Source organism: Gavialis gangeticus, unplaced genomic scaffold (genome assembly GCF_001723915.1).
Source record: "Gavialis gangeticus isolate Ggan-Ray unplaced genomic scaffold, GavGan_comp1, whole genome shotgun sequence".
Taxonomy (NCBI): Eukaryota; Metazoa; Chordata; order Crocodylia; family Gavialidae; genus Gavialis; species Gavialis gangeticus.
The window spans coordinates 16,807,872-16,828,915 of NW_017729014.1; the positions used below are offsets into that span (position 1 = coordinate 16,807,872).

Consider the following 21,044-nt stretch of genomic DNA (forward strand, 5'->3'; position numbering starts at 1 on the left):
TTCTCTGGATATCTCATGGCTGAAATCAAGCAATTGCATGTGAAACACAGCCTCTTTCTACATTTAAAAAATTTAGCTTGCAAAATTGTGGAGTAGGCTTAAAAATGTGAAGGAAGAAAGCCCAAAAGATCCAGAAATAAGAAAAAAAAAATCCAATTTTTTTGGTTGTATGACAGTGAACGCGCCTATATATGATGCTTGAGTGTGCATTAGCTTAAGTTAATGCGTATTAAGGTGTGCATCAACACATGCGCACCCTTAACGCATTCAAAATGACAAATTTAGATTATGTACATTTGCAGGTATGAAATTTAGGCACAAATAGTTAAAGCGCATTAATGTACATGTAGACGTGTTAAGCCAATGTGCCATAAATTTAGGCACACTTAAATGCACATGTAGACATGCCCAGTTTTGGGACTGGTAATATTAATTATATTCAATACTGGAGACGTAATCAAACTATGAAGTCTGGTACTGAATTCAGATCATACATCAAACTGCCCCTGTGCTTGTGGTTGTTTAATCTTCTTGGTTCTGATTTGAGATATTACAGAAATTGTCCTTGAACTGATTACAAACTCCCTCCCCCTCAAATCAAAACAAAAACCAAAAAAAAAAATTATCTTTACAACTAAAGTTTCTAATGTTATGTTATCTTTAGAACAACTGGGAAATGAAAAGTTTATTAGTGTACGCACAAGATATAGTAAGGACACATGAATAACTAAACATTAACCATTGCCTTTTTGTTTTTCCTGAAAAACAACAGAAAGCAAGAAGAAAACATCTTGAGGGCTAGAATGTGATTGTAACAGATCATTTTTCTTTTGATTTCCTTAGAAATATTCATTGCCTTATACACCAGACAAGCCTGGCACGTGCAAAGACATAAGCACAGAGTACTATGAAGAAAGCATTAATAAATGTTGCAGCAAATGTCATCCAGGTAACAGACTTTCCATTTGAATTGATCAGGACTATCCATTCATGAATCTGTTCATGTGAGCAGACAAATGTGGTGTATCTTTAAAATTGACAGAATCTGAAGAGTCTTGCTGCCTTTATGCTCTGAGCCCCTAGATATAACTATGTTGATATTGGGACTGTAAGAAATATTTACAGCAGGGCAAGGTGCCAATTGCCAGAGCTGAAGTTGTGCTATAAAACTGAAACCTAGCAGGGGTTTACGGGATGGTTCATTAACTCGAATGGCTGACCCTTTGCATGAGTCTCAGTTCAAACTGTTTTGCAAGATTTAGCTCTTGCACCTGCTGAGTTTCAGGCTGAGTATTGATGTTTGTTGGGAGTCTTCTGTGTGAACAAGTCTGGCTTCATCTGCCAATTGTATTTTTTGCAAAAACTTTGCAGTGAAAAATATAAAAACACATTTTTATGCAAACAAAGCATATAACTAAACCACAAGAGGACCCAAGTCAGGACTAAGCACAGTAATAGCAAATATATTGGTCACACACGTGTGGGGAGGCTGCTCTGACGCACTGTAATTACAGCTTGTTAGAGCAATCGAGTCTCCTGGAATGTGCTAACTAGCGTACTCCAGCAGCCTCTGCATCTCGTACATCAGCCCCCGTATTTCAAAATGGCAGCAAGGGCACTTGATTCCTCATTCAACAAGCATTAGTTAAAACGCCCCACCACCATTTTGAAGTGTGGGGATCCTGATACACGAGACGCTGCAGGTACTTTAATTAGACCTGCTCTAATTAAAGCACTCCCCCCAGCAGGTGTAAAAACACCCTGTATGGGGTATAATGTAATTGTTATTGCTACACAAGATTACTAGTACAAAGGGTTCAATTTTAAGTAGATTGCTCAGTAAATATTCATAATGCAGTCTATTGGCTTTTTTTGCACATCATCCAGCTGTCAGACAGGGCACTGCTGTGTGTGAACCACTGGTTTGATTTACAGCGACATTTCCAGCACTCCAGTGACATTTAGTGGTAACATCTCAGTGAAAAACAGTTATTAAGCATAGAAGGGTTTTTTCCTTGATTGTCAGGGAAGAAGTCTGAATTTGTGATGGTTGTACTGGTCCATCAAATATTTTGGTTACAGTATTTGCAATAACTTTGTCATGAAATGGCAAAATGCCGAGATGGGCCACAGAACTCATTTGTAAGCCGGTGACATTTGACTCATGACATGCTGAGAAGATACACTGTCTCTGCAAATGCAAAGTTCCTGTCAGTGAGATTTGGGAGATTAAGCAGGAAACCAGCATATGCTGAAGCAGCCTAAGCTGCTCGAATTGACCAAAAATGTCAAGAAATACGTATTGGGCTTCCTGTGTTAAAAATGCACTATAAGCAAATAACATAATTCATGATTAAACTCAGTACAGGTGTTGATTATACTTCAAGACAGCCCTCATCTTATTTTGACACGTCACAATCACAATACCAGGGTCTGGGTTTGTTAATATTTGTGAATATGAATTTAAGTGTGTTTCACATTTTTGTATGAAAATGTGAGAGGCTGAGCTCTCGTCAGAATGCTGGAGAGAATTCTAAATTGCAAGTAAATATATTTAAAAACAATATGTGGAAATACTTTTTTCTCTTTCTTACCTGACTGGGCCTGCTTCATGGTTCTGCGCAAATCCTAATTCCTGAAATAGAGGTCCTCCAAATACGGGACACAGCCAGTTCTGATGATTTTTTAAGCAGTGTCTCTCTGTTCCTCTCATTGAGCAAGGTCTGCAAGTATATTCCTCTCTGGCGTGTAGAGTCTTCCTTAGTTTGTACCTTTTAAACAAGAATGAGGAGGGCTAAGCTGTGCTTGTCCTTTTCTCCCAACAGGAACATGCCTGTGCTTCTGTTTCCTCACTACCAGCCGTGTACTCAGTCATGGGATTAGAGAGCAGTGGTGGCTCTCATAGCAACCACACATTCAAGCAGCTCACCCTGCTGCATGCCTTTAAAACCTCAGAAGTTCATACACTGCTGTTCTCAGCAGGCAGAACCAGCCAACAAGGTTCAATTAGAAAGTGTAACAAGGAGAGCAGAGCACTGGGCATGGAAAAGGAGGTCTGTTAAGGTGGCATGCTGGGTTCCTGCTCACTCCTGCAATGGACCCACAGGAGCCATTCTGAGATCTAGAGCTGGACTCTGTTCACTCTTGCAGTGGACCCACAGGAGCTGGACTCTGTTCTGTCCTTTTTACTACCCTGTTAGTATCCCCCACGTGGAATAGCAAGAGTAAGCATCACTAAATCTCTAGGGCTAGCACCCATGCAGCAGTGACTGTAGGGAGAGAGGTAGGTCATCTGTTTATAACTAGCTGAACCTTTGAGAACATTTAGATTTGCACTTTAAATTTCTTGCTGTTTGGATTTAGAGTTTAAACTTGGGCTTCTTTCTAATAGTGATGCTTACTAAGCCTTCCTTACAAAGGCTGGGTCTTCATCCAGGCAAAGCATTTGTGCCCGTGCTTAACTTCACGTATGCAGGAATGTAATGTCATGTCACTTCTCAGCAAAAGGCTTAGGCATGCATGGCTTGAATCACAGTGTTTGTCTTCAAACATGTACTGAAACATATGGCTGAATCAGGGCCTTCATATTTTCTGAAAATGATTTAAGATTGTGACTAGAAGGAGGTGGTGCCAAAACATGCATTTTATATGCCAGAAATCAAAGTTTGTGCTTGGTTACATGTGTGTAACTCCAATTTAAGTAAATGACTCTTGGCTTACACGCATCTGTCAATCTGTGGTATTACGAAGATGTTTAACCAAGGTCTCCCAATGCCATAGAAAATTAATATTTTAGGACAGAATGTGATGTCTTGTGTGCTGCTGTTGTTCTATTTAGAGAATACTGTGGTCATTCTTTGCTTTTATTCTTTAATGTCTCAGTCTTGATTTTTTTTTTTTTTTTAACAGTTACGTTAACATATGAGGAAGTATGATGAAACACAATTTGTTCACAGCTGTTAATGGAACTTACCATGCACAGCTCCCAGTGAGTCATTCCCATGAGACAGTTTCATTGCTTATTTTGTAGGTTACCATATGGATCAAATCTGCAGCACCACCCTTGACACGCAGTGTAAGAAATGCGGAATGAATATGTACACAGAGGTCTGGAATCGAGCTCCACGCTGCTTTGCCTGCTCACCAGCCTGCAAAAATGGTATGCCAGTATCATTAAATAGTGTTGTTTAAATTCTGCTGGGAATGAAAGGGTTAATCTTATTTAGGCACTCAGGGTGCAATTCACCTGTATGCAGAGACTGTGCCCAAAGCCCTATACATTGACGACAGTCTTGCATAAGCTCTTTTATAAAGGTCAAAGTGGCATATGAAGTTTACACTGGGTATCTGCATAGGGACTCGGTTCATTTTTGGGGTGGGAGGGGATGTAATCCAGAAGGATTCAGTTGTTTGGAAACAGCATTTGTAGCCTGCCTCTAGATTCAGATTGGTTTAACCTCACTTTCAACTTTCTAAATTACTTTGGGGCATTTATTTTCTGTCACCTAGATGTTCCCAATGCCAGTTTTTGTTGGATGATGTTCTTAATATTCATAGTTCCCCAAATGCCATAAACACAGTGAAAGCAATTTCAGTCTTTGCCATCTTATGCAAATGAGGTACTAGTAAATTGTTAATAAGGAAAAATGGGGGCAGCCCCTTGATTACAATTTTCACCACTTGTAGGATCAATGTACTATATTAAATGGTATATTTTCCCCTCGTTACAAGGTAAGATTTATGTTTGAAATGGGGAAGTTGGAAGCATTTCAGCTTCAGGTTTCTAGCTTCAGTTCAATTGTATGTGGAAAAATCCAGGTATACATTTTGTAAATCCAAGCTGTACCTGTACAAAGAGGCAATTCTGAAAATGTGTGTGCCGGTGCACATAACTTGCTGCAAAGATCTTTTCCCTTTAAAAAGGACTATGCATACTGGTCACCTGTTGACAAAGAATTGCCATTTAACTTCCATTTGGTATCTCTGCCATCTGTGCTGTGTCTTTCATTCGTCTGTCATCTGCCTTTTGGGGACTGACATTGTAATTGTCATTAATGACACCTTGCCATCTTGTTTTAGGAACAGGATTAGTGCAGACTCGAGAATGCACTTCAACACAGGACAGAGCCTGTACTTGCTCAGCCAATATGTACTGTTCCACGAAGTTGCAGCAGAAAAGCTGCAAACATTGTAAAAGACACAAAAAATGTCAAAAAGGCTATGGAGTTTCTAAACCAGGTAAGTTAAATTTGAGTGACCAGAATTCGTAAAGAAAGAATGGGCAAGATTCTGCTTTCATACTGTTGTAAGTTGGGATTAACTTCATGCAATCAGTAGAATTATATCAGTATTGGTAGGAGGAGAGTAAAGGTCCCTGTCTGTCTTCTCCTGCATGCAGCTATAGATCTGTTTGCTTAAATATTAATTCTCTTTACTTAGCTCAGGGAGTTTTTGGAGCTGGAAGGAAGTGAATAGGCCATTGATCAATCTTCTACATTGGCCTCAGCTGCTTGGCCTGTCTGTTACTATATTATTATTATTATTATTATTATTATTGTTGTTGTTGTTTAAATCAAAAGCATTAATCAACTCCCTATTCTGTAATTTAATAAACCAGATCACAATATGACAAGAGAAAGAGCTAGCCAAAATGATCATTAAATTTGGTTCCATTACCTTGGATGTTACTTTGCTTATATAAAGTTTATCAGTAGGGATGTTTTAATGCAAAATTGATTTATTTATCATTTTGGCAGTGGTTCTTTTATTTTCTTAAACACAAGAGTCAGCCACCAAATGCCTTCATGTTGTCATAAACAGGATTTAGCGGGATCATGGTTCAACACAGTGTTAAGGCTGTGAGTATATATATTCTTCCCTCTTGGTTTACAATACTTTGCAGCCAAAGAACCCAAAGACCTTACTAGATTGTCAGGATCAGGGATACTGTGGATTCACTATAGCTGTTTTTATTCAATCCTGATTTCAGTAAGAGCTTTTCTTTAGTAAGGACTGCATAAAAATGACAAGACTGTAGTTTTGATGCAGGGATCACATTGCTCATCAACAGAAGTAACTGCGTTTTGGGTGGAGTATCTGCAAAACAAAACGTTCAGGGAAATTTTAAGGAAGGAAACTTATTATGCTGGAGATGTAAGTGGGCCAGGGCACCAGAATCAGTGCTGTATTTCTAAGACATATGTTAATGTAACTAATGCTGGGATGTAGTATCTGACTCTTGAATTTTAGGTTCACCAGCAAGTTCATAGTGGAGCTCTTTTATATCATTGTCATTGTTATTATTATTACTGTAGTTCAGTTTTAGTCTCTCATCTTGCTTTTTCATGCCATGTGCAGTACGAAGGGTCTGTTACAATCCTGTTGCCCTTTCTATAACAAGAAACTTCATTTCTGAACATTTCACTTAGTAACCAAGATTTACTTGCAGACTTTTGAATGTCAGGTTTACCTTAATTGGCCCCAGAGTGGCAATAAACATTCTGAAGTTAGAGAGAGGCATCTGAGACACAGGGTTGTGTGCAGGCTATATTTTTTTTAGGGTCACCAAATCCTGCAGTGCTTACACAGGCTGAATTCCCCTTGAACAGAATGGGAGTTTTGCCTGATTAAAGAGTAGCAAAAACTGCACAAATACCCCATTTTAACCTTACCAGCAGGTTTCACTTCAACATTTAAATCCTGTGGCTGCAAGGGGTGTAGAGATAGGAACCACTTAATGTTTCTGTCTGTAACCAGGATTCTTTCTTTCCAAGATCTGGCTGTGTGATACCTAAGTGGTTCATTTTTTCTGAGGCTGTCAGAGCCTGCATTTTTGTTCAGTCTCCATAGCATTTCCACAACTTGTATGAGCTACGTAACTTATGATTCACCTTGTTTCTTACTAAATGTCTAACTGGAATTGTTTTGTTTGTGTAAAGGAACAGACACTATGGATACTGTTTGCACTCCTTGTCCCACTGGCAGTTTTTCAGATGAAGAATCTTACACTGCCCCCTGCAGACCACATACAGTGTAAGTTGCTGACTGCTGACTTAATCTAATGACCTACAACTAGGGACTTACCTAGTTTGCGGTTTTGTGGATTTTGCAGAAACCATAAAATCCAGGGTTGCCTGCAAAATCCATGAAAATAAAACTTAATAAAACCAGTTTTTTTTTTTTTTTATTAAGTCTTCCTCTTCCTGGTGGAGCTGAAGCCTCACAGCCTGCCTGGGACGGCAAGGTGCTGGCTGGCGGGGCAGCACAAGATGGTGGCTGCGCCTCCTACTTCCTACCCTGGGGCTTCTCCGCCAGTTTGTACTGAAGGGCAGGGCTGGGCAAAGGCCAGCCAGCAGTCAAGATGGCAGCCACCCTTCATCCCTCCTCCCTTGCAGGACTTCTTTGCCAATCAGTGCTGAGGGGTGGGGCTACCATGAAATTTCTGCAAAATGGGCTTTTCTTGCCAGGACAAGGTCCCTATGTATAACTGTGTCTGGAGGTTGTTATTATTACTATTATTATTATTTTTAAATTCTCCTTTTTTCCCGTTACAGTTGTAAATCGGTGTCTATTCCAGGAAGTGGCACAAGTGATACAGTCTGCAGTGACTTTCCTACAGGTGACTTAAGTACCACCATCAAAGCAATATCTCCTTATACCACAGTTCCAGCCACCAACCAGTCTCCAGGGCAAAGCTTGAGTTTTAGGACCTCAGACATAAAAACTAGACCTGTTCAACAAAACATTCCCCCTGATGTTCCTCAGATTGGTGAGCTATTTATTCATTTCAAATTACTCTCTGTCATTGTGCCCTGCATTATGCCTGACTTTAGACTAACATGGCTAACTGTCTCTTTGTAGTTTCTTTTCTGATCATTTATGAACTTATACCTGAGTGCAAGCTCTCAGTGCTTAGAGTCAAGGACAGAAGTTACACATAAACCAGAAAAGTGTTTGGAAACCAATTCAGATCTGTAACACAACAGAAGTTCAGTGCACATAAACTGCTTTCAAAATGGTTGAAACTGGTTTAAGAGAAACCTGGATGGATGTAGTATCAGACTTAACTGATTTAGGTTAAATTGGTTTATTGAACTTCTGTCCCAGATCCTCCCAGATTCAAGTCTGGAGTCCCCCAGCATACCAGGATGCTTTGCACCTCTCCTGCAACCTCTGTCTCCTAGGGTGGACAGGGTAGGTTTGGCTCAAGCTTTCTGCTTCAGCCAACCAGGGAGGTGTGCTCTAGCGCCCCCTGGCTTCTAGCCTGAGCCACTGAAGTCATGTGGCTGGATTTTCGGGATCAAAAGTGATTGTCTGTTCACTTGATTATCAGTTCAGTCTGCGCATTTTAGACTAACCTGCAAAGACTGAATTGATTCAGCCTTGGGCTTTTTGACTACCTGTACTTAGCCAGTTTGACCAGGCTTGCTGAGACTGGTTTGTACATTCCCTCCAAATTGTTTACTCTGCCCTAGTGATACCACCTCCCTCATGAACCTGGCAAACTTCCTGATGGATTCAGTGCAAGGTTATCTATTGTGTCTCCTGGAAGATGCAGCCCAGAAGGAGAAAATGTTAAGCTAGACTACCTAGATAATGGTCTACAAGACCTAAAAGTAGGCCTTGATTTAAATCTCCTGAAAGGTGTTCTAATTTCTATACTGTTTCCCAGGATGACTACAAGAAGCCTAGAATCCCCACGATATTGAACATGCAGGAATGCTGTCTATCATAGGTGATGTGTAGGGAGGGCACATGCCCCCCCTGAGAGCAATGATGCCCCCCTGACAGCAAGCGCTCTGACTGGTGGGGCTTGGAGAGCGTCAGTGTCCCACCTGAAACTGGCTCCACCAGCAGGGCGTTGATGGCGGAAGTCCTGGCACTTCCACCGTGCCACATGCAGAAGTGTTGGCACTTCCACTGCCTTGCCGCTGGTGCGCTCGGTGAATGGCCACTGGGGAACCTCCCCCAGTTGCCGGCTGGCCACTGAGGGACCCCCTCCCAAGTTGTGCCCTGCTGGTGCCCCCCCAGACTCGGGAGGCACCAGACACCCATGCTGTCTCTCATTCCTGCTATGGTATTTTTCTGAGACCTGTGTGTTAAGGATATAGCAAAGAATTCCAGATGTTCTGCTGTTCCCATACCTCAGGAATTCTCTTTCTAGGACCTCTGTGTTTAACAATCCTAAACCGGCACCTCATGTTAAACTTAGACATACAACTGTTCTCTAACATGTTTAACTCCTATAGCAAAGACATATATGGAAAGTACTAGGGCTGTGCGAAGCTTTGGTCCCTGATTCAATTCGGTGGAGATTTGGCCTGATTCGGTGGCTGAACCTCCAAATCTGTATCGAATCAGAGGACCCTTTAATGTCTCCGAATAGATTTGGAACCCTCCAAATTGATTCGGACAGATTTGGTGATTCGGACATAGACGCAGCTTTAAATGTTTTTTCTAAATACCTCTAGATAGCAGGGGCTCTGAACGCTGTGGTGCTGGGGCAGATGCAGCATCCCACAGAAGCTTGGGGGGAGCTCCCCAGCGTGTTTGACAGCAGACTCGGAAGCGTACCAGAAGCACTTCCGGTTCACTTCCAGGTCTGCTGAAGAGCACGCAGGGGGTCCCCCCCCCCACTCTCCCCTGGCTCGGCAACTGATGCCTCCTGAGTCTGGGGGGGCACTCGGGGTCCCCCCATGGCTAATCGCTGAGCCTGGGAGGCATGGGGGGGCATGCCCAGTGTGCTCCCTGGCAGACGCGGAAATGGACTGGGAGTACTTCTTGTCCACTTCCAGGATTGCTGGTGAGCACTCTGAAGAGTCCCCTGTGCTCCTGTGGGATGCTGTATGTGCCCCAGCACCACAGTGATCATGAACTGTGCCTGCTACCTCAAGGTATGTAGCAAAAATTTTTAAAGCTGTGCCTGTGTCCAAATCTCTGATTCACTGAATCGGCATTGAATCTTCAGATTCAGATTCGGTCAAATCAAATCAAATCAGGGACAGTGGTCCGAATCAACAGATCGAATCACTGTCTCTGATTTGGGCTGAATCCGAATCAAATAGGGCCTGTTTCGCACTGCCCTAGAAAGTACTTGTTACAACCTACCTACCTAACTACCTATTTCTCTTATTTTCTTTAGGTGTAACAGTAGGAATGACGTCTCTAGCATTTGTGGCAATTGCAGTGGCCTTCTTTTGTTTTGCTTTTAAAAAAAGAGGTGAGCCTCAAGGCAGTAGGGTGGGGGAAGACAAAGTAACTGAACTTCCAGTTAGATTTGGTCCTCAAACAAATCCTGATCTTCTGTCCAAAGTACTCCATAGGTGTTTGGGATAAAGTTCATGCTGAGCAGAGAGCCAGTGTGGAGCCTGGGCTGTGCCCCACTTAAATCTCACTTTATCCCTCAGATTTCAGACATGGCCCAAGAAGTAAGAAACATCCCAGGGAAATCAAGCATCTGTGCAACACACACTCCCCATGCTTCGTAGCCCTTCTTAATGTGAAGACAAACCATTATTATTGTATTGATTTTATTTATCATGATCAGGATTGAGGTTATTATTGGAATCCTATATTCTTTGGACCCTATTCCAGAGAAGCTTCATTGCTTAGCTTAATTAATACATCAGAATCTTTGTGGAACCAAGAGTGATGATTATTTGTTAAAATGCAATCCAAGACACTAACTTTTTCCTTTCTTGCTTGCAGGCCAAATGTGTTCTCACGTAGTCGGAGATACAAATTTAGTGAGTATCACTTTCTTCATCCTTCTCCCCATGTTGTTAAACAATGTTTGGTAAGTCACATTTGTCATTAATGAGGAGAGTGTAAGGAAAAATAAGAGGCACAAATCGTAACTGTGGAAACATGGGGCTGAATTGGCCCTCTGATCAAATTAGTGTTCAGTGGGCACATTTACACTTGCTATTAATGCACAGCAATAAACTTTGATGCGTATTGTGCCAGAGTTTATTGCTCCTGGGCTTACATGTGTGCCCCGGACCACAGCATGTGGAGCTGGGTCAAAGGGGGCCCAGGGCTGCTCTGACCCAGCTCACCGTGCCACAGAGAGGCTGGCTGGGGTGCAAGGGTGCTCCAGTATAGTGCTGGTTGGCATGCAGCCCCCACACTGAAACACCCCTGTGCCCCAGCCAGCCCCGTTGGCATCTACATGTGCATTTTTGCACAGTAAAAAAACTCTGCCATAGGATAGTGCTTGTATTTACAAGTACTAACCTATGGTGGAGTGAATTTGTTTACACCATCCTAATAGCACTGCATGTGTAGCTGCTGAGATATTTACTGCAGAGCTAATTAGGCAACTCTGCATTAAACATCTGTAGATATGCCCAGTATACACCAGATTAGAGCTCAATATGCACCAGCTTGTAAGGGAACCCTAAGAGTCATCATTTATACTGTATGGAGATCACTGATGACTTCCTGAAACACCTAAATACAGACTTATGATGTAATGGATTGGATTCTCTTTTGTACATTACTGTAGCTCCATTTATTTAAATGGAATCACAACAATCTAAAACAGCTGGGAATCTGAACCTAGCAGTGGGGAGAGCCCTTTGCTTTATTTCAACCTGTTGCCATGCTTTCTTGTTGAAGTTTCTAATAGTTTGACCTGCCATTTTACCAAACAATATTCCAGCCTTTTTCCATGGAGAAACAATCTGACAAAAAGCAACGAGGCTTAGGAGTACAGGGATCCAGTAGCCCTGGGCCGGAGGAGCAACATCTCTTACACACTTCTGGGTCAAGCAGCAGCTCTTTGGACAACCCGACCGGGTCAGCAAAAATCTGTACCAATAGTAATAAAAAGGTTGAAAAGAAAGACACTCAGCAGAGAAATTTGCTGTCAGAAAGCTGTAAGCATCACGATGAAGACAGAGACAACTCTGCCAGCTCAGGTGAGATTCTATCTGGAGGTGAATACCCAAGTACTCTACAGTCCCTTGGTATTTAATTATTGATGATTGTTATTTCTTTAACATAAAGGATGCCATAAATTGAAATGGAATAAGACACAAGATAGAAGTTCAGAGCAAGCATTATGTGGGGGCTGTTGATGAGAAAAGGGGGAGAGTGACTGCTTGAAGAAGTGGGATTGCAAGGTTAGCAGAAAAGAAGATGGACAGATGTGAATGTAGTATTCCTAGCAAAGGGGCCAGCATCATTGTAGGTACCAAGCTGAATGTGGGAGGAGGCAAAGCGAGTAGTGAAGCGAAGCAACTGGGGAGAGCTTTGAGGAATGGGATGTAGAGGAAGAGGAAAAAGCAAGCAAACATTGAGTATACCGAAAGCAATCTTGGTACCGTATTGGTTTAACTAAAAGCTGCACTTTCTAAGTAAAAGCATTTCTTTTTAAAATAGCCTGCATCTTGAATTGGAGTAAAAACAAAAATAAAAAGCTCTTATGTACACCATTTTGTAAATCCATACTTTTATTTGGATTTTTGGTGTTTCCCTAAAATAGGAAGCAAAAATATGTAGGTCCATCTTAAATTCAGAGACATCTTATATTTAAAGAATGCAGTATGTATATTCAGGAAATTAATTTTTTTAGTGTATAACCCTGGCTTGATTTATTTACACACGCACCCACACCAAAAGCATATCTTAGAAGAACATTAAGATGGAAAATTCAAGCACATGCTGTAGGAAAAGCCAGAAGTAAGGCTGTTCATTCAGAATTAAGATTTCTTTAATATTGTTTTAGATAACTGAATTAGCTGAAAAATTTTCCCCAGGAAATTTCGGCATTGGGCAGACAGCAAATTTCAGCCCAAACAGTTAAAATAGGCAAGGTTTTATAAGCAACTGAAAAGAAGTTATTAAACTGGATTATTTTAAATACAACCATTTCTTGGTAAAGTGAGAATAGTAAGATCAGTTATCTCTTATTTATATTAATTAATCTTTTTTTTTTTTTTTTTTTTTTTAAAACATTGAACTAGTTAAAGAATCAAGTCATCCTGCTGTAGGTTTCATTGTCCACTTTTTTGTTCCCTTTTTGTTTGATAGAACACTCTGGTAATGGAGGGACCCAAGTGAATGTAACTTGTATTGTTAAAGTGTGTAATTCCGACCACAGTTCACAGTTCTTGGATCAGATGAGTTCAAACACCGTGGATCATGAAAACATTTCCAACTGTACTCCAACAGGGGAAACAATTCCCCTTTCAAAAGAAGAGAACCCTTTGAAAAGAGAGACTGAAATTCAACTCTCAGTGGAAGCTGAGGATAATTTACTTGAAGACTTAATGTTTCCAGAAGAAAAACAATTTCCCTTGGGTATTCAGGATGTGGGGATGAAAAGTGGTTAAAAAGGATGGTGACTGATAAACTCTATATGCAGCTTTTAATCTGGTAAAATAAATGTTATGTGAAATGTAGCATTTTTAAAGAGATTTAAAATCTCATGTATAGATGGGGTAAGAGTTTGAAAAATGCTTTAACCTCTGATACATGACAGATTCAAGTACTGAAGAAGAATTTTTTACAAAAGCCAGTGTTTATTTTTTTTTTAAAGCTTTTGTGCAAGCTTTTTTCCTGTCATCCTTTGCCAGGAGTATTCACCCTTAGCCTTTGCTAGGGTTGAAAGAAAGTAGATTCTGTCTTCATGTAATTGACTTTTCTGCTGAGACTCTGTGTGATGGGGCTAATTAATACTCTTTACAGAAGTATAATTTGATTCAGACATCCCATCAGCATTTCATGAGAAACAAGTTGGTGACCAGCTATCAAGTGTTACTGACTTAGTCGTATGTTTTTAATTTTAAAATCATTGTACTCAATTACATCATTTCTTATCCCACCACACACTAAAATATGTAGTTTTTGGAAGGACGTGCACTTCAGATCTTTCTTTTAGTCCTCTATATTTTTTAGTTGTAGTTGGGTTTTCTCTGTCTTGCAGCATCATGACACATCTTTAGTCTCAGACTTCTGTGGATTGCCAGGCAATTTTTTTATATGAGCTTTTATATAAGACTACAAGTATTTAGTTTACTTCGACAACAAAAAGAAATGTACTTATTACATCAGTTGTACATAGTTTATATTCTGTTATTTTACAAAAAAAATATAAAGTAGAACTCATGACTGAAGCAGGTAATTGTTCATTTAATTATCATTTCCAAGTGTTGCCACCTTTGTGCTGTGGCCAGTTTAATGCGGCCTTCTGGTTGAAACTGACCTCAAGGAATAAGGAAGATGTATTTGACAGATACTTTTTTCTATTTTCCAAATAGTAGTAGTAGTAGTGATCTAGGCAACTTAATAGCACAAATGGCTCATTTTGGAGGCCCTCAGGGAAAAGATTCTCAACCAGCAATTGAATAAGAATATACTATGAAGGGCTGAATTGACTTGAACGACAGAATAAGGTCTCTTAGTGGTCGGTCTACAAAAAAGGTTATATTCCTGGAAGACCCATAATGGAGAATGTCCTTTTAAACCCGGTGGCAGAAGTCTGTGCTTTTTCGAGTTTTGTGCCTGGGATTGCAGTTGCTGTCATCATGTTAAACCCGCAACTCTGTTGTCTGTATTGGATAGAAACCTGTCGTAGAGTGCCTGAGTGCCTCAGCCTGAATGTCAGACAGCAGCGCCAGTTCTGCCTTCCTCAGACATGTCCAAACCCATTGGAATTGTTTAAGTGTAACTGAATGCCAAATATTTTTCTGAGGCCTTAGACTGAAGAAGGAGGCCTTGAAGTAGTATTCATCTTATCCTGGCTGTAGACATGCAGATATTACAAATGTAAATTTATATGTTCACCCGAACTTTCAGGGTTATCTGTGTGGCTGCGGAGATGCTGAGAGGTGAAGTATTGAACTGCATTTTACACTTACATCTAAGACTATGCTCAGAATAGACTCTAAGAAATGGAAACACTGAAATTAGTTCAAAACTGCAAAATACACACAAGCCAAAGATCTCATTGTATGTGGTGCAGAATGCCTCCTTTAATGTGTTGAATGTCTTTTATCTGTTGCTCATCATTTCTCAGGAGACCATGATGAAAACATAGCTCAAAGATTTTTAAATGTGATTTGGGGGGGAGTGGGAGGGGGAACAGGAGGGGAGTGAGAGGGAGAAATCTTGGCATGCCAGTTAATCTACTGTGCCATTTGTATTCTGGGGCTGAAGGAAAATCCAGATTTTGTATCTAAGTACTGATGTCAAAGCAGTTTTTTAAATATGTTTGTATAATTTTTCTAAAAGGTCTAAATGTTTATTTTTATAATTACTTGTGACTTGAACTCTCTTGTCCTTTGCATTGAACAAAATGTTTTTACATTTTCTTTGGAGTTTTATGTTTGTTTGCTTGTTTGTTTGTTACTTTAGAGGGACATTGTTTAATTCTGTTTGCATACTTTTTGTATCCGAAACCATTACCTTTTGGTTTTTACTTGTTATTGTAATGTGATTAAAGGGAGTTTGGTCATGATCAGTCTCTAGCATTTTCTTAATTGAGCTGCTCATTTACTGTAGTTCTATGTGCAATTCAAGGGGATTGGCTTTAGTTGAGTAAAGCTGTGATCTTGCAAGCTAGTTTGGGTGCATTCTCGTGCCCATCTGACTCATAGATTCATAGACTGTAAGGCTGGAAGGGACCTTGGGAGATTGGGTTCATGCTCTGCAACAAGCAGGAAAGACAACTGGGGGTCAGGTGACCCCAGCAAGGTGACTGTCTAGTCTCCTGTTGAAGACTGATGTTAGTGATCGACTGTGATCTACCTAAAATTGTAACTTTCCTGGCCCACCAGTGGTGCAGTGGATTACTCTCATAAGGCTCACTTCTGCAAAGTGCTTAACAATTGGGCTTATTCCATGTAAGTACTTGACTACCAGCTGAACTTGCCTATGAGTATCTTGCTGAAAAATCAATGAAAGCCTTTATCCTAAGTGCCTTCACTTTACTGTAAGTGTCTTTACTATTCATGCCATCCAGGAAGAACACCACGCACTAACTGCAGATGCTCCCTCAGCCTGACAAAGGGTATTCACACACGAAAGCTTGCTAAGAATTTTCCCAACTATTTGAGTTGGTTTAATAAACAATATACGATTTACCCAAAGAACCTGGTTTACCTTTGTCATAAGTGGGCATTGAATCATGCCCGCAGTGTATATACTTGGGGGATGAGCAAGAAGAGAAACATCATTTTAGCATGAAAACATGAGCACATCTTCAACCCTGGTATAAATGGGTTTTTCTTTCTCCTGATGACACTGAAGGAGGGACTCAAGCAGGTCTCTTACTCGGCCCCTTTCAACCCGGCTCAAGTATAATTTGGGTTTTGCCTTTTCCTGACAATGCCCAAGGACGGACTCAAGTAAGTGTCTCGCCCGGGCCCCCTTCAACCCTGATCAGGTATCAATGGCTTTTGCCTTTTCTTGACAAAACACACACGGGGGCTCAAGCAGGTCTTGCGGTGTCGCCGGGCTCACAGCCGTTATCAAATAAGGCGCAACCGATGGGGCGAAGCAGGTGGCCTGGGAGGGCTGAACCCCACCGCCTCCAGCCCATGAAAACATGCCTGACGAGCCACGTGGGGACCCTCCTTGTCCCCCAGGCTGGTTGCTTTGACCCCCCTAAAACAGAGGGGCATCGAAGCAGGTTGCTGCGTGTCCTGCCAAGGCGGCAGCCGCCCTCGGCCTGAGGCACCAGTGACCTTGTGCCTGTCCGCGGGTAATTGATGCTCCCTCCCAGCGCCTGCTGGGAAACGCTCGGCCGGCAGGCGTCGCCCATCGATGCCTCGGCGCTCCCCATCCATCAGCTGGTGCTCGATTGGCGCGGGCTGGGCGCGGCCTTGCTGCCCCGAGCGCCATTGAGGCGGCGGCGGCGGCGCGAGCGCAGGTACCGGCGGCCGCAGCAACTGTCCCTCCCCTCCCCCCGCTCGGGGTGCCGCGACCCCCGCATGATCAGGGAGGTGGGCCCCTGGGAGACCTGTCCGGGGCAGGCCGGGCTCCGGGCCCAACGAAGGCCCGCCCGCCCCTGTCCAAATGGAGCTGGACGGGTCGTCCTTTTGCCCCGGCCTGACTGGATGGCAGCCCGGGAGCGGGGCGCGAGAAGGCAGGGAAGGGTCCCTTTAAAAATGGAGCCACAGACTTTGTAAGCGCAGGTTGTGCTTTCAAAAAGGAAAACGTGGGAAAGTGGCGTTTTTTTCGCCGGCGGGTTGGGGCCTCTCGTGGCCCGCACGCACCCCCCACACGCTGGGGGGCCACTAGGTCAGGGCTGTTTACAAATGGAGTTTGAAGCGAGAGTAATCTGTGGAAATGCCTGGAAGCGAAACTTCCCAAATGTGACCTTGTTAACATATGTGCCTTTGAAGTGCTGCCGTGTTAAAGTTAGGGGTGCATCGATAAAGATTTTTTGGGGGCTGATAGTGCTGGCCGGTTATTGACCGGCCGTATCGGCTGATACTGAATCGGTTGCCAGTCCGCAGCGAGGAGAGCAGCATCTGGCCGGTAGGTCTGTGGGAGGGAGGGGTGCATGGGGGGCAGGTCAAGGGCCCTGTGGTGAAGGAGCGTGTTGGACAGGTGCAGGTGCTGCACAGGTGAGGCAGGGTGGGGCAGGACTTGTTTGGGGGGCGCAGCTCCTGCCACTGCATGCACCCCTGGGTGAGGCATGGGGGGCATGTGCCCCCTGGATCTATGTGGGAGGTGAGGATGGGCTGGTGCTGCATGCTCAGGTTCAGAGGCTGCGCTGGCCTCTTCCTGACCTGGGTGGGCTGGACCAGCACTGTACTCGGGGTGGGGTGGGCAGTGGCGGTGGGAGGAAGGACTACGGGGTGGGGAGGCTGTAGCTGCCCCGAGATTTACCATATCCTTCCCATGGCTCCCCCTCCCAGTGCCACCACTGCTTGCCCCACCCCATCCAGCCCGAGCGCAGTTGCTGGGAAGAGCCCGACCTGCACCCTTGCCCCACACACAGATAAAGGGGGCATGTGTCCCCCGTGCCTCCCCTAGTGGTGCATGCAGCAGTGGGAGTTGCCCACCCCCTGCTCTGCTCCTCCACACCCACTGGACAAGCTGTGGCTGTCCCACGCCCCACCCTGGCTGTGCAGTATCTGCCCCAGCCCCACTCCCTCCATCACTGCAGGGGCCTCAATCTGCCTTCCCTATGCCCCTTCCTGTTACCCCCACCAAGTTTACTGGCTGGACACTGCTCTTCAAGCTGCCGGCCTGCACTCCTGGCCACGTGCATGCTGCAGCTGCATGTGTGCACGCAGCATTGATCAGCGACGTTATCGGCCACATCAGTCAAAATAAAAAGCGGATTGCCAGTGATGTTATTTTTTCCTTTTATGGGTTTTGATACCATATGGACCAGTGCATCGGTGCACCTCTACTTAAAACCTATATATAAAATAAAATAATGAGGAGAGATAAATAAGAAAACTTAAAACAAAGTAACTGGGTTTGCCAGTGTTTTAGAAGAGGGCTGCAAAGAAATGGAATTAAGGGCTGTGGCCTGGAAGCTGGCAGTACCGGTTTCCGGCAATGTGTACTGGCAGCTCAGCACGCCTGTGAGGCAACTTTTTCTTTATAAGTGTGGTTATGTGTTTACAGAACTTAAGACAAATGAATAAATGCAATAGGAGTAGCTAGTCTGGGGGGTGCATAGTACAAATAGCATGAGCTGGTGTGTGGCAGCTAAAGGAGGAAGCCTAAAAAAGAGCGGCAGATGGGGCAGGCAGCACAGGCCTGGAAGTGGAAAGCAGAGCAACAGAATGGCTGGGGGAAAGAGATCAGAGTGGCTTTCAGGGAGAGTACAGGGCTTGTTTGTGACACGCCCTTGTTGTTACACGTCAGAAAGGTTGCCTCCCGCTGAAATACAACATAAAATTGTGACCAGACTAATAAAAAGTCTGTAGTGTATCAACTAAGATGCCCTGAATTTTCATAGGTAGACTATATACAATACTAAGCCCCTAGAAAAAGCACAGAGAAAAACACCTGCTTTACAGACGGAGCCTTTTGGTGGGAGTTGGTATCTTTTATTAGACCAACTTGGATGTTTCTAGCTAGAAACATCACCCCGCCTCCAAGTTGGTCTAATAAAAGATACCAACTCCCACCAAAAGGCTCTGGCTATCATGTAGCCCCAGACAAATATAGCTGACCCCAAAAGAAAACTCCCATGCTTTACAGAGGTATTCTGTGCCCAAGGTGAAGCAAAAGTGAAGATGAAACTCTCCCAGTGTTTCCTGTCCTTGGGCTAAATTGTTTCCTACAAGAGCAAGCATTTTCACTCAAGTGAAATATCAAGTGCATTTTTTCTTTTAGGGAGTTTACTTTTCATATCAAAGTCTAGAGGTTTGATTCTGTCTCTTTCCAAGAGCCTGCTCTGTATATTTTCTGAGAACCGTACAACTTCTGTTGCATTTCAGTCTTTCCACAGAGCAGTGCTGTGAAGGACACTTGGCTGTTGCTTTGGGAATGTTGTTCAGTGGGGAGTTACAAGAGTGGAGAAGGGACAACAACCAATATTGGCTAAATCAGCATTAAAATGAACAAATACAAATACAGCAAAAGCCATGTTTTCTGGCACTTTACCCACTGGAAAGCTCCACTAGCCAGCATCTGTCAGTCTTCTGAGGAATGAGGCAAAAGCAAAACCAGAAGTAGGACTCAGCCGCCACGAGCTGAGTCCCACTTGCTGTGATTCTTTCTTGTGAACCATGGCTTGGGGCAAAGCAGCCTGCTTGGGGCCCCACTTCCTGTCCCCTGGCACACTGATACGGACACATAGTGCACTGGCACACTGACACGGTTAATTTGATTAACCGGCATATTTGAATAATTGGCATCTCTCATTCCAAGGGGGATACTGGATAACAGAGCTTTTGCTGTAGTATGTGAATGTGCACTCGGACAACTTTAGCAGAGATGCTGTGAAGTAGACATACAGGTTGTGGGGAGGACAGTGCCATAGAGAAGGCCATTTTCTGCTGCATATTTTCCAAAAGTGATGCGTTTAAAACTTGCAGAGTAGCTGTGGGTAGGCTTCCTGGGGTGTTTGAAGAGGCTGAAGGGGGATAGCAGGTTTACCTTAATTCAACTTACCCTGTGTAATTAGTCTCGTCCATCCTTGAAGACAGAGAGAGCATTGTGGTACACTCTCAGTTAGTGCTTCAGAATAAATTTGTGAAAGAATGAAGCATGAAAAGATGAATTTCCATGTTTTGTTTTGTTTTCCTCTTACTACTGTTTAGGAGGACAAGAATGAATGCTTAGTGCTTTCTTATATTCAGAGCATTATATAAACATCACTGAGGAAGAGTTTGAAAACTTTGGTTAGTGCAGTCTCTTGCGATGAAAATTATGTTAGGTGAGGTGGTATTATGGGAGTTCATAAAACCAATGCACAGGGGACCTTCAATGTATATACTGTGATCTGGGACTAAAAGGAGAATTGAAATAGATATGCAGAGCAGTGTTAGGGTTTTGTTTTTTTTTTTTTTTAAAGCACGTATGCTAGGAAGGCATTATGCTTCATATTAATTTTTCAGTGACTGGACTGAAGAACAACTTATATGGAATTGTTACAATTTCTCTGTGTTAAGAAATGGTATTGTATGTTCCTGACACATCCACTTTTCTTTCAGACAGAATACAAGCAGTAACTATGGAAAAGAGAAATACAGAATGACAATAGAGTATTAAGCTACGCTTTCCAAGGGCATAGTCATGTTGGAAGGACTGGTTGCCTGGGTCCTTAACACTTATTTGGGCAAATATGTCAATAACCTGAACACAGACCAGCTCTCAGTAGCTCTTCTAAAAGGTAGGTTTTATTAGCCTTGTGTTTTATTTTGCACTATGGTACATTTTGTAGAGGTGCACTGATAAGGATTTTTTTGGCTGACACCAATGGCTGATCAGCCATATCAGCCAATACCAATCCAAGAGCCGATCTGCTGCCAGCAGCTTGGAGAGCAGCGTCCAGCTGGTAAGGGGGGAAGTGGTGTGGGGGATGCAGATTGAGGCCTTCACAGTGGAAGTGAAAGAAATATATTTGA

General features: G+C 43.0%; 2 protein-coding genes across 6 annotated transcripts in view; both read left to right on the forward strand.

Annotated features, from left to right (window-relative positions):
• The first annotated feature begins 272 nt into the window (after nucleotides 1–272).
• TNFRSF1B (TNF receptor superfamily member 1B) lies at nucleotides 273–15,463 on the forward strand. The gene is made up of 10 exons (XM_019511559.1): nucleotides 273–302; nucleotides 844–949; nucleotides 4,031–4,159; nucleotides 5,080–5,238; nucleotides 6,939–7,032; nucleotides 7,554–7,768; nucleotides 10,142–10,219; nucleotides 10,708–10,745; nucleotides 11,663–11,921; nucleotides 13,036–15,463. Exons 1-10 carry the CDS (start codon nucleotides 273–275, stop codon nucleotides 13,335–13,337), a joined length of 1,410 nt encoding a protein of 469 aa, XP_019367104.1. The 3' UTR covers nucleotides 13,338–15,463.
• A 1,341-nt stretch (nucleotides 15,464–16,804) lies between these two features.
• The window catches only part of VPS13D (vacuolar protein sorting 13 homolog D), a 209,533-nt gene continuing 205,293 nt past the window's right edge, over nucleotides 16,805–21,044 (forward strand). For all 5 annotated transcript variants that reach the window (XM_019511864.1, XM_019511868.1, XM_019511865.1 and 2 more), the window contains exons 1-2: nucleotides 16,805–16,876; nucleotides 20,635–20,809. In XM_019511864.1, coding sequence (XP_019367409.1) covers nucleotides 20,713–20,809 — 97 coding nt within the window. In that variant the 5' untranslated portion in view covers nucleotides 16,805–16,876; nucleotides 20,635–20,712. The remainder of the gene's footprint in view (nucleotides 16,877–20,634; nucleotides 20,810–21,044) is intronic.